Raw genomic sequence first — 12,147 nt, 5'->3', positions numbered from 1 at the left:
ATTATAAAATTCCTATGCAAATGATCCACTTCCAGATCATCAGACCTTGAAGGCTTTCACAAAGGAAAGTAGTCTCACTAAATGCTGTTTTACAATAGTATAACAAGGGTAAAATTATGAATAATCACTGTAGTATGATTTAGCGTGGATGGTTTTTTCCCTCATTTAAAACTGTGCAGTACTGCTGAGTGCGTAGAAGGGCTGGGGGCAACCAGCTGGGGAGCTGCCACATCTGTGCTCCAGCAGTGGAGTGAGTGTGTTTTATGACCTGTGCCTTATTCAATCTGTGGGACAGGATATTAACAAAGTCAGCCTGCTTCCTCACTTTTGCTTGTAAGTATTTGCATTGTTTTATCTTTCTCTTTTTTTCATTCCAGCACAAAAGAAGATTTTATTAATCTCCAGTCCAAAATGATAGTGTTGGATGGAAATGCCTACTTCAGGTTTTTATTGTGTAAAACTGACATGCAAAAACAGTAACACCTTTTTTCCTCTATTATTTCCCACAGGGTGCAGCTCTAATTCGAATGTTGGCTAACTTTATGGGTCACTCTGTGTTTCAAATGGGCTTACAAGTAAGTAAAGGCATTTCTGTCTTTGTGTAGGTGTACATTTCTAGCAGATTCTCTTGCTTTCTTTTTTCTTTTTAAACTATGTTTGCATCTGTGGAAGTGTTTCTTTACTTCAGGGCCATCTAAGGCACCAGTGTGTCCCTGAAACTGAATTTGATGGAAGTTGCTGAGTAGTGTAACACACATGGCGGTGCCCCCAGTTTCACCTCTATTTCTTGGTGTGTCAAGCAATTGCATACATTTGTGTCTGTTTTGTGTGGATTGCCACATGAAAGCCATTTTGTCCATATGACAACTGTATGAAGGGTTACCTGAGGAAGGAGCTACTTCAATTACATTTTCTTGCTGGGCTAACAAATAATAACAAGTGATATCAAGCCAGCTAGAAAATCCACAGCCCTAAAACTAATACTGCTTTTCAGGTAAATACTTTTGCTTTCCCTTCCCCCAAAGCAAAATCATTGAGCTTTATTTTTACCTTTGATAAGCTTGGGATGTTCTGTGCCTTAATGATTTTGTTAAAACTCACTCTGCCTTTTAAAAAAAATTTAGAGAGGTAACATTTCTGTATGAAGAGAAATTCAACATGCTGATTACAAAGGATGAACTCTTTTCAGAAATAATTCAGCACAAATGAGTGTTTTGTAAACTATTTAAAAACAAACAAGCCAAAGCATAAAAAACAATGCAACTCCCTCTATTCCATTGAAATCTGCTTGAATTAATCATGTTACAGGCAGCTGTGATTGATGAATTATGTATGATGCAGCCTGCTACTTAGAAGTGTCCTTTAAAGTAAATTGATGTTCACCTGAAATACAATTATGCTAAGATGGAAAGAGCAATCAATCTTATCTGTTCTTAGTAAGCTTTTCATTTTGAAATTTAAATAAACTATGTCTAGGATCAGGTCATTTTTTAACAGAATAATTCTACCTCTAACCAAAATAAATTGGAAGCTAAAATATAAAACAAAAGTTAAATAAACACATTGGTTATGTCAGAGGTGTGTTCTGTGCAATAGGCAATTAAAGGAAACCTGGGGAAATACAGCTTTTTGGAGAGTTTACAGGACATTCAGGGTTTGCAGCATAACTTATTCACAGGACCCAGTTGGATCATTTTCTAAGTTGTAACCAAGTTAGATCACTTTGATATCTTATTATCCAGCTGAGAAATCTTGAAATTGAAATTTTCCTGCATAAAATCTTGTATATGTCATCTCATTTAAGCCAATATGACTTCTGTCCTTAGTCTAGCAAAATCCATGTTCTAGCTAGAAACTTTTGCCTGCACAGATCCATTCATATGGAAATTCAATTTCCCACAAAAAAAAAATTCACTCAGGGTTTTAGAAAAGTTTTAATACGTACATCTCAAACCCTGTTTTTCTATTTTCTTCTATGTTTGCCTGAGAAAAAACAGTGTGCAAGTTGTCCTGAAACAAATTTAGAAAAAAGTTCAGATCAAAGAATAGAGCTATGCAGGGATTAAATAATCATAATTACTATAAAGTTGTAATGGGGCTTTGTTTTTTGATTTGAGTGGTTTCCTATTATTTCTGCTTTTTACCGGTTCTGCTCTAAATAGAAACTCTTCTGTTTGCTAATGAAAGTCTCTGAAAAATCTAACTGAAAAATCTGTGTAGTGAAAGTCTTGGCATGAGTTCAGTAAGATGATGATATTCTAGCTTCTTTTATAAAAAGGGTTTGAAGTCCAGATAGAGATTTTCCATGTGTATGTCTCCAAATTGAACAACATAAAACAAGATTTCATAAGCTTGTTCATAAGCAAAAAGTTATGCAATTGGAAATGTCTGTCAGTTATTTAATTCTTTGTGTTTTGTGGATCTAACAAAATAGTGTTCCTGCACTGTAGATTTGGGAGGCCAGCGTTGCTAATGATAAGTAGAACTGGAGTACTAATTTACCCTTTCTATCATGCATCGGTTTAGGCTTTTTAGCTGTTTAGCCCCAGTACCATCACTTGGGGTTTAGCATTATGGTGTCTTGAATCCAGTTTTTTCATGGAATTCTAATGCTCAATGTAATGGCCTTTCTCAAGGATAGCTGCAAAATCAAGTATCACTACTATTTATAAATCTCTTCAAATAATGAATACTCTGAAAATGCTCTCGATCGTTCATTCCTCCTGGGTTATTCTTGTGGCTTGCTGAGTAACTGAGTTCTGAAGGACCTATGCTTTGCCATATTTACTTTGTTTTTCATTAGATTCCAGTACATGGAACACATCAGTGTTATTAGAATCATAGAATCATTTAGTTTGGAAAGGACCTTTAAGGTCATCAAGCCCAACACTTAACCTAGCATTGCCACATCCACCACTAAACCATGTCCCTAAGTGCCACATCTACACATCTTTTAAATACCTCTGGGATAGTGACTCAACCCCTTCCCTGGGCAGCCTGTTCCAATGCTTGACAACCCTTTCAGTGAAGAATTTTTCCCTAATACCCAATCTAAACCCCCGGGCACAACTTGAGCCATTTCCTCTTGTCCTATCCCTTGTTACTTGGGAGAAGAGACCGATCCCCACGTGGCTACAGCCTCTTGTCAGGCAGCTGTAGAGCACTAAGATCCCTCCTGAGCCTCCTTTTCTCCAGGCTGAACAAACCCAGCTCCCTCAGCCGCTCCTCATTGGAGTTGTGCTCCAGACCTCCTTGCTCGTCTCTGGACACACTTCAGCACCTCAGTGTCTGTCTTGTGGTGAGGGGCCCAAACCTGAACCCAGGATTCGAGGTGCAGCCTCACCAGTGCTGAGTACAGGGGGACAATCACTGCCCTTGTGCTGCTGGCCACACTGTTTCTGATAAAAGCCAGGACACTATTGGCCTTCTTGACCAGCACCCCCAGGTCCTTTTCTTCCCCAAGCCTGTAGCGTTGTGTAGGGTTGTTGTGACCCACGTGCAGAACCCAGCACTTTGCCTTGTTGAACATCACACAGTTGGCCTCAGCCCATTGGTCCAGCCTGTCCAGATCCCTCTGCAGAGCCTTTTTAAATGTTCCCCCACAACTTGGTGTCATCTGCAAACTTACTGAGCGTGCACTTGATCCCCTTGTCCAGATTGTCAATAAAGTTATTAAATGGAACTTCCGCCAGTCCTGAGGCCTAGGAAACACCACTTGTGACCAGCCACCAGCTGGATGTAACTCCATTCACCACCACCATGTAGTCTTGGCCATCCAGCCAGCTTTTTACCCAGTGTAAAGTACACCTGTCCAAGCCATGAGCAGCCAGTTTCTCCAGGAGAATGCTATGAGAGATGCTGTCAAAGGCTTTAATAAGGTCCAACCTTTGCCTCATTCACTGAGCGGGGGTTTTCATAAACCCGTGCTGATCTCCGTGTTGTCCTGTAAGTGCCATGTGATGGCACTCGGGGTGATCTGCTCCATAACCTTTCCTGGCACTGAGGTCAGGCTGACAGACCTGTTTTTTCCCTGGATCCTCCTTCTGGCCCTTCTTGTAGATGGGTGTCACATTTGTTTATCTCCAGTCTGCTGGGACCTCCCCAGTTAGCCAGGACTGCTGACAAATGCTGGCAAGTGGCTTGGTGAACACTTCCGCCAGCTCCCTTGGTACCCTTGGGTGGATACTATCTGGACCCATGGACTTGTGGGTGTTTCAGTGGTGTAGCAGGTTGCTAACTATTTCTTCTTGGATTATGGGGGCTTCATTCTGCTCCTCATCCCTGTCTTCCAGTGTCGGGGGCTGGATACCTGGAGAACAACAGAACTGAGGCAAAGAAGGCATTAAATAACTCAGCCTTTTCCTCCTCCTTTGTCACCATGCTTCTCTCTACATCCAATAAAGGAATGAGATTCTCCTTAGCCCTCCTTTTGTTGCACATGTATTTACAGAAACTTTTTAACTGTCTTTTATGGCAATAGCCAGATTAAGTTCAAATTAGGCTTTGACACTTCCAATTTTCTCGCTGCACAACCTCATGGCATCCTTGTAGTCCTCCAGAGTTGACTGCCCTTTCTTCCAAAGTTCATAAACTCTCCTTTTCTTCCTGAGTTCCAGAGAAAGCTCTGTGTTCAGCCAGGCCAGTCTTCCCTGTTGGCTTGCCTTTTGGCACATGGGGACAGCCTCCTCCTGTGCCTTTAAGATTTCTGTCTTGAAGAATGTCCAGTCTTTCTAGACTCCTTTGCCCTTCAGGACTACCTCCCAAGGGACTCTGCCAACCAATCTTCTGAACAGGCCAGAGGCTGCTGTCTGGAAGTCCGAGGTAGCAGTTTTGCTGAGCGCCCTCCTTACTTCTCCAAGAATTGAAAACCCTTGTAATTTTGTGATCACTATGCCCAAGATGGCATTCAACCATCACATCACTTGCAAGTCCTTCTCTGTTCACAAACAACAGGTCAACAGGTCTAGTGGAGTGCCTTCCCTAGTTGACCCTCTCACCAGTTGTGTTGGGAAGTTATTTTCCACACACTCCAGGAACCTTCCGGACTGTTTCTTCTCTGCTGTGTTGTACTTCTGGTATTAATATTTTCTGGGTTCTTTTTAGTGTATCAGGTATGTCCTGAAGTGTTTCACAGGTGATAAACAAGAGTATTCCTGTAGTCTCATTACACTAGCATAAACCAAAATGACTAGGTCTTTATTTCTGTTTGCATTGAGTGTTTGTGGTTTCATCGAAATCAAGGTAAAATTCATCATCTCATTAAGAGCTACAGAGTTAGAGATTTTATATAAGAGAAGCTACAACAAATATGCTAACCTTTGGGCAAGAAGAGTGAAAGATAAGGTTTAGAGCAGGAACAAATGAGATGGCTACCTTTTTTGTTCGTTACCAATTTTTTCTTAATCTAATTACATGCTGTCATCTAGCAGGTGGACTTTCGGAAAAGCGGGTAGAGATAGCTTGGAGGAGAAAAATCCCTTATATGTCAAGGAAAACAATCAATTGTGTTAAAAAGAAGAAAATAAGTTGATGGAGAGCGGGACTCTTTGTTAGATATTCTTCAACAATGAATATGAACTGAAGTAAATGTAAAAAGGTGCACATGATCCCTAACTGCTCAGCAAACTGTTCTGTTGAGGAATCTGCAAGGAGGTAAAATTGTAGAAGAGATGCTCAGTTTTACAGCATAGATGGCCTTGGAGAGATTCATAACTGTCAAGAATAACTGGTCTGTTCCTATCACAGTAAATGTACTGTGAAAGACTATTGGATTATAGTGTGGAAGTTCCACAATAAAACTGCAGCCAAGAGACCACCTAGTGAATGTATGATTTTCTGGAAGCCCTTCAAAGACATACGATGTCTTGAATCATACGACATTTTCAAACAGAGGATTTAGTAACAAAGACAGGACTTTCTCATTGTTTTCACATAGCACATCATAGACAAAACCAAAAGAGAACATACTGATATTGGCTGTAATGAATAATAGAATAACCACAGTAGCAGCCACAGCTGGTAACACTTGCATATGAGGAAGTCACAGCTATTATTATTTTTAGAAAATGTCTAATAAACCCTTCCTTCTCAGAGTAGGCGATTTCTTTCTTTTAAAAAGTCCTGACAACTTTCATGATGTGCAGTTTCTTTATGCTCCAGGGAAATTCAAGAGGTGCACATGACAGAATGCTAGTACTGTTCTTACAGGGTGGTGTTGCTTTTCAGTCAAAAAGCCATTAATCAGCTAGGACAGCAATTAGAGTATGAAGAGGCTTGGTCAGCACCACTTGCTCTGAGTACGTTTCTGAACTGCATAGACTGGTTGAGGAAGCAGCTTTAAGTTGGCCTTATCATTCAGTCATCACTCAGGGCAGTAATATGCAATATAATATTAGATTTGTGTGAGATTTTCATCTGTAGGCTGTTGTTCCCAATCTGTGTGCTTGAAATAGATGGTTGCTTACATGACTGGTGTCACTGTATTACATTTCCTGGAAGGTTTTACTGTTTTATAGCCAGGGACCTCTTCAAGTTCAGTAGTTTGGTTTTTTTTTTCCATATTAAATATATAGAGAAAGTGAGTGATTTGGAAGTCTGGTACTTAGATGTGCGTAAAGAGCCACCTCAAGCTCTGTAATAAGACATTTCTGCACTGGTTTGTTTAAATTTTTCTTCTATTTGGCTTGATTATTTTGGAGTCTCATCTCTGTTACTGTACGTTTGTCAACACTGCATTTCATTTCCATGTGGCAGCTCATTGATCACATAGATCTCTATCCTTTTGAACTTCACTTGCTGCTATGCATGTGTTCATAACTCACTCTGATTTAGTGCATCATCAGCAGTTTGAATTAGTTACTTTACTGTAGGAATATCTGCTTCTGTGATAAATTAACTGCTTTTGTACTTTAGGCTTCACATAGTACATTTGGAAGAAGAATTTCCATACAGTGCTTTGGATATACAGTCTTTTTTGGTGCTGTTGAGTGGCCACTGTATTGAAACAAATGGGTCAACCTTTCAGAGGAGCTGTCTGGGGAAATGTGATGTGCAGGCTGTTAAATACAGCAAGATTCATATTTCAATCACTTTTTACTATCATAAAGCTGGCTAGTTAGACTTTCTTTCGTCTAGACTGCTTAGTATTTCCTGCTTTTTAGACACCTCTGTGTGTGCCTGTGTTCTGTTTGAATTGCGGCAGTGAATGTGAAACTCTATCAGAAACTTTCTAGGTGTAAAATAAAGCTCGAATGTGCTATTTTCCATATTGTTTGCCACTTCTGTCCAAGAATCTAGTAGTGCAATAAATGTATTAATCTATTCCCACAGTATTATTTTATAATCCATTTTTACCTAGTATATTAAACAATGTACCCATTTTATCATACCTGTTTATTATATCTTTATTTCTAATTCACAAGTTAGCTAGCTGTATGCTGTTAAAATGAGACATCATTAGAGACTTCTTAATAGAGTTTTCTGTGAAAAATAAATAAATCTGTAAAATGAAAAAACCCAAAAAAATTCAGGCACCTTAGGATCAAGTTCAGTGAAGGAATGAGCTGGAATACGGTCCCAGGATCAACAGTATAGGCAGAACTACCTGGAGTCTTCCCTTGTTCGGTGGGAGGATGTAACTTTTGGCACCAGGCAGGAGTATCTTTAAAGCTGGAGTACCTTTGGTGTTGCAGCTGGTGCATTTAGTAGATATTGGATAAAGTACTTTTCAGCAAATTCTGCACCCATCTCCTCTGGCTTAGAAGAACACAGAATGTATGACCTTGGTGAACATCAAAGTATCACCATTAGCATATTAGCTACATTCTGTCCTTAAGTTAGTTGCTACCGGTCCCTTTATTTTTTAAACCATCTCACTTCTACTGGCTGTTGTCAACAAGATAACTTTAAGCATGTTAAAAGCAGGACATAGGAAGTCATAAGAAATCTCACAGGAGCTGACATCACCGTTTTCTACACTGTGTGTCATAAGAGATTGACAACCTTTCACCTTTTCTGGCACCTCAGCATTTCTTATGCTTCTAATTTACATTACTCTGGATTTTAGGATTATATTTGTTAAATGAATTCAGTCTTATGGACTTTTTCTGTAGCTTTTTCCACCATTATTTAAGTAGGTTGTAAAAGTTTACATAAGAAACTTCTGTAAGTTGCAGTGTCACAATATTTTTTTCCTTTGAAAATGTTAAAGATGTACAGCATAGTCAAGCCCTGACTTGGATATCACTACCACAAATGGAGGTCCTTTCTCTAGCTCCAAGAAGATTTGAGTGTACTATGTGTACAGCAAAATGCTTCTGTTTAAAGAAAAAAATGTGTTTGAAGTTGCATAATTTAAATGTACAGTTACTGAAAAATGCTAAAGTTAATTTTATTGTTGCATTCTTTTCCTTTTTTGCATGCACCTTAACTAGGATTTTTAATTATGCAGTTGCCCAGTGTTTTCTACATAGGAAGATGTCCACTTACAAAGTGGACCATGCTAACTGAATTGTCCTTCTATACAATAGCTTTGTATACTTTTCATTTGCTTCATACTCCCAGTTCCTATCTGCTACATGCAGTTCTCTTAGATGCCATCCAGTTATGGTATCAGAGTGCATCACCAACAGTTAGTGAACAGAAGATGTAAACATAGGGAGGGAAGTGGTGGTGCTAGCCTCATTTTAGAAATGGACATCTAGGCCTACAGAAATTTATGTTAAAATTTACACAAGTGTGGAGTATGAGATGACCAGTGCAGCACTTTTCCCTCCCATGTGTCTTAGTACTTATGGATCAGAAGAGTTTATGTGTCCAAAGCACAGCTTCCACTGGCTTGATCGTCAGCTGCAAGCGCTCAGCATGGCTGCAGCTGAGCTGCTAAGGGGCAGCAAGGTGGGCCTTCATACAATGTGGATCGTACAATTAATATGGCTTTAAAGGAGTGCCTGCACATTTTGGGGGAAATTGGACCCATGTGATTAAAATAAAAAAGATCCATGAAGTTTGGATACCTATTTTGAAACCCAAGAAGATGTTCTGTTGATGTAGCATTATAAGCTATTTCGCATATTCAGGACAGACTACGCATCACATTCAGAGTCCAGCTCTGCCACACATCATGCCACAGGGCCGGACATAATGCACCCACGATTATAGCAGCCGTGCATCATGACCGCTGCTGACTTTTGCCCAATATAACGTAGGTGCTGTTCAGAGAGAACTTTTTCCTAAAATGTTGCATTAGCAGCATATTCCTGTTTGGCTATATTAACTTCTTTCCCTCCTTTCTGCTCTGCTTTGTTCTCTGAGCATTTGGATCAGACAGTTTTGTTTCTTGGCTGTCAGGAATTGCTGAGAGAAATGAGACATGGGCTCTTTGCTTTCTGCTTCAGGGCCCTAATCTCCCTCTAAGCTTAAGCATCTGTGAGGCATCAATGGAGGGAGAGAGAGGGACTCTCTAGCTGCTAGGTCACCTAAAGCTGATCAGTGCTGGGAAAAAGCATGTCCCTGAAACAACATCACTTCCCTTCTGACCTTTAGACCCATCCTCCAGTGCAGGGGAATACCAGAACTTTTCACAGGAAAGAGTGACAAGGTAAAATGTGCTGTTTTTCCATACTTTCTTTCTGGTGCTGGCTGAGATTTTGGAGAAGAATTCAGGCTGAAATGGACTTTTTTAAAGGTAAGATTTCAGCTCAGACAGGTACATTTTGGTGACACTGGAGGTCCCAGCAGAGGGAGTTACAAAGAGTGATGATGGGAGATAAGGCTCAAGCTCAGTAGTGGGCAATAGTGCCCACGTTCAGAGCAAGGTCACAACCCATGTCGCTTTCATTACGAGGAAGTCATGCTGTCTTTCAGCCAGGATAAAATGTTGCTTTATGGCTCCATCACTAAAGCTTCTTACAAAAAGAAAAACAATTAGTATATACATGACTGACTTAACTTTTTAAGTTTATTTACTTGGAACAGGATTGCTCTTTATGACAATGTTACAATCAGTCATATTGCAGATACTGCATATGTATTCACTTGACGTGTTTTTAGTCAGCTTCTCTTATTTTGTTGCATGTGAAATTCAGTTATGACTATATTCTCCTTCATTTTTATTATAGAAGTTATTAAGAGAAAGAAGGATATGTATGAATTCTCAGGTAACATCAGCGGGCTGAGCAGCTATTTAAGAAAATGTTTTCTTTTGGAATAAAATTAAACAGCTTTCCTGATACAAGCCCAGTGGCAACCTTGCCTCTGTTGCTATGAGGCAGCACAGTGGGCTATACGGGGTGCTGGAAGTACGTGTTTTGTGTGCAATTCTGCCGTCCTCATGCAATCAAAATTTCTATTAGCCCTTTAGAAGCCAGTGGGGATATTTTCAGCACAAAGATTGCAGTACTGAACTCCTAGTTAACACTTAATACAGGTTGGAAATTAAATAAACCTACTTCTATTCAGTCCAGTGGAGGACATTCAGAAAAAAAAGCTGAATCCCTACTGGATAAAACAGGCTTTCATCAAAACTTTCTCATTCTCCTCCTCCTCTTCCTTTCTCTTTCTCTACATATATTTAAAGTTCAGTTCCTGTAGCTAGGTAGGCACAGTAGCATACAGCCAGATGTAAATTTTAGAAGGTGTCTTCATTTTGCAAAATTAAATGCAGCTCTAGTGACTGTTTTGTATGCTGGTCTTTTGCACCATGAGAAATATTTGCTCAGTAGATACAAACAACAAATAACTTATAAACAAAGTCGAAGCTTCACTTTAAAGTTACTGCTTTCCTATTTGTTATTCATTGTTACTGTACAAATGATGCAGGTCATTATGATCTAGACACAGTGGCATGCAAATCATACTTACAGCAAGTTTTCTTGAGTGATTTATGGTTAACTTTTCATAGTAAGTAGCATTAATTTCTCTCCAATTCTGGGGCTTCTATAAAAAGTGTAAAAGAAAAGTACAGCAGAGATTTTTTGCCTGGTTAGCAGTCCCTGGGCATAGTTCAAGTTAATGCAGAGAAATGAGCAGCCAGCTTGTCACAATTAGCGGGTGCTATCCAAATATCTCTGGAAAACATTCCATCGTTTTTTTGTGTGCATTAAAAATATATTTATTGAGCAATATATGGGTTTAGGTTCAAATGTATTATATAACCAAACAAGGCAGAACTAAAATGAATGTACAAGTTCAATCAAATATATGCAGTTCAATTTCAAGGAGTACTTTATTTCTGTAAGATTTGTTCTTACCTCAGTAGTTTAGTACCACTACCAAATAATACATCTAATATATTTTTCTTTAAAGCCAAGCTTAATATACTAGCAGGTGTCTCACTGCACAGCAGATACCGTCAGACTCTGCTAGGCAATAACTCTGCAATCCTTCCAACTGTTCCCTTTAGACTTCCCATGTAAACTGTTTTGCCACCACTCTGCAATTGCTGTTGTTGTGTTTCAGTGGAACCTCCTTCCTGTTCATGTTAATAGTTAATAGGTGAAGCTGAGTTTTGCAAGGGAAATAAATGTCTCCATTTAATAATTCTGTTCTTTTAATAAGGATTCCCAGCAAAGCAGGATATATTTTAAAGTAGCTGGAAATTTGCCCGAGTACAAATTTTCACAAATTTTCAATCTGTTTTAGATGCCCCATTCACATTGGATTCACTGAGTTGCAATGCAGAAGAGGTATTAATTACAAAACTGTGCTTCTTACAGTGGTTTGAAATTTGATTCTTGAAATGACGTGGGCTGTGTTGATTTCAGTTGGGTTACTTCTGATTTACAATACTGGTCTCTTACCAACAAGAAGCAAGTAGAATGAAGAAAGTAGTCCCGTTAACTTAATGATGGCTCTTGCCTCCTCGAATCTCTTACTAGTTTCTCTTGTGTCTCATATTCTCTAAATGAATGTTACACTTCCAACACTGTGGCTGAGTTACTGTCAACACTGCTCTAATTGTTCTTCCACTGAAATCAATGTTAAAAATCCCATATCATATCAGAATTGTCACTTCTGCTGATCTGATTATTGTTAGAGCGCATGAAAGTATCACAAAGGAATTAGGAATTACAAAGGAAAAAGGACAAAGTAAAATACTATAATTATGTGAACTATTCAGCATCATTTGCTCTAGAGAAAATTAAGATT

At 39.2% G+C, this 12,147-nt stretch overlaps 1 protein-coding gene across 1 annotated transcript in view; it reads left to right on the top strand.

The window, feature by feature from the left end:
- The window catches only part of TRHDE (thyrotropin releasing hormone degrading enzyme), a 211,542-nt gene that overhangs the window by 116,011 nt on the left and 83,384 nt on the right, over nucleotides 1–12,147 (top strand). Inside the window, exon 7 of the mRNA XM_037390250.1 lies at nucleotides 510–575. Coding sequence (XP_037246147.1) covers nucleotides 510–575 — 66 coding nt within the window. The remainder of the gene's footprint in view (nucleotides 1–509; nucleotides 576–12,147) is intronic.

This window comes from Falco rusticolus, chromosome 5, assembly GCF_015220075.1.
Source record: "Falco rusticolus isolate bFalRus1 chromosome 5, bFalRus1.pri, whole genome shotgun sequence".
NCBI lineage: Eukaryota > Metazoa > Chordata > Aves > Falconiformes > Falconidae > Falco > Falco rusticolus.
This window is presented reverse-complemented; position numbering and strand designations above follow the sequence as displayed.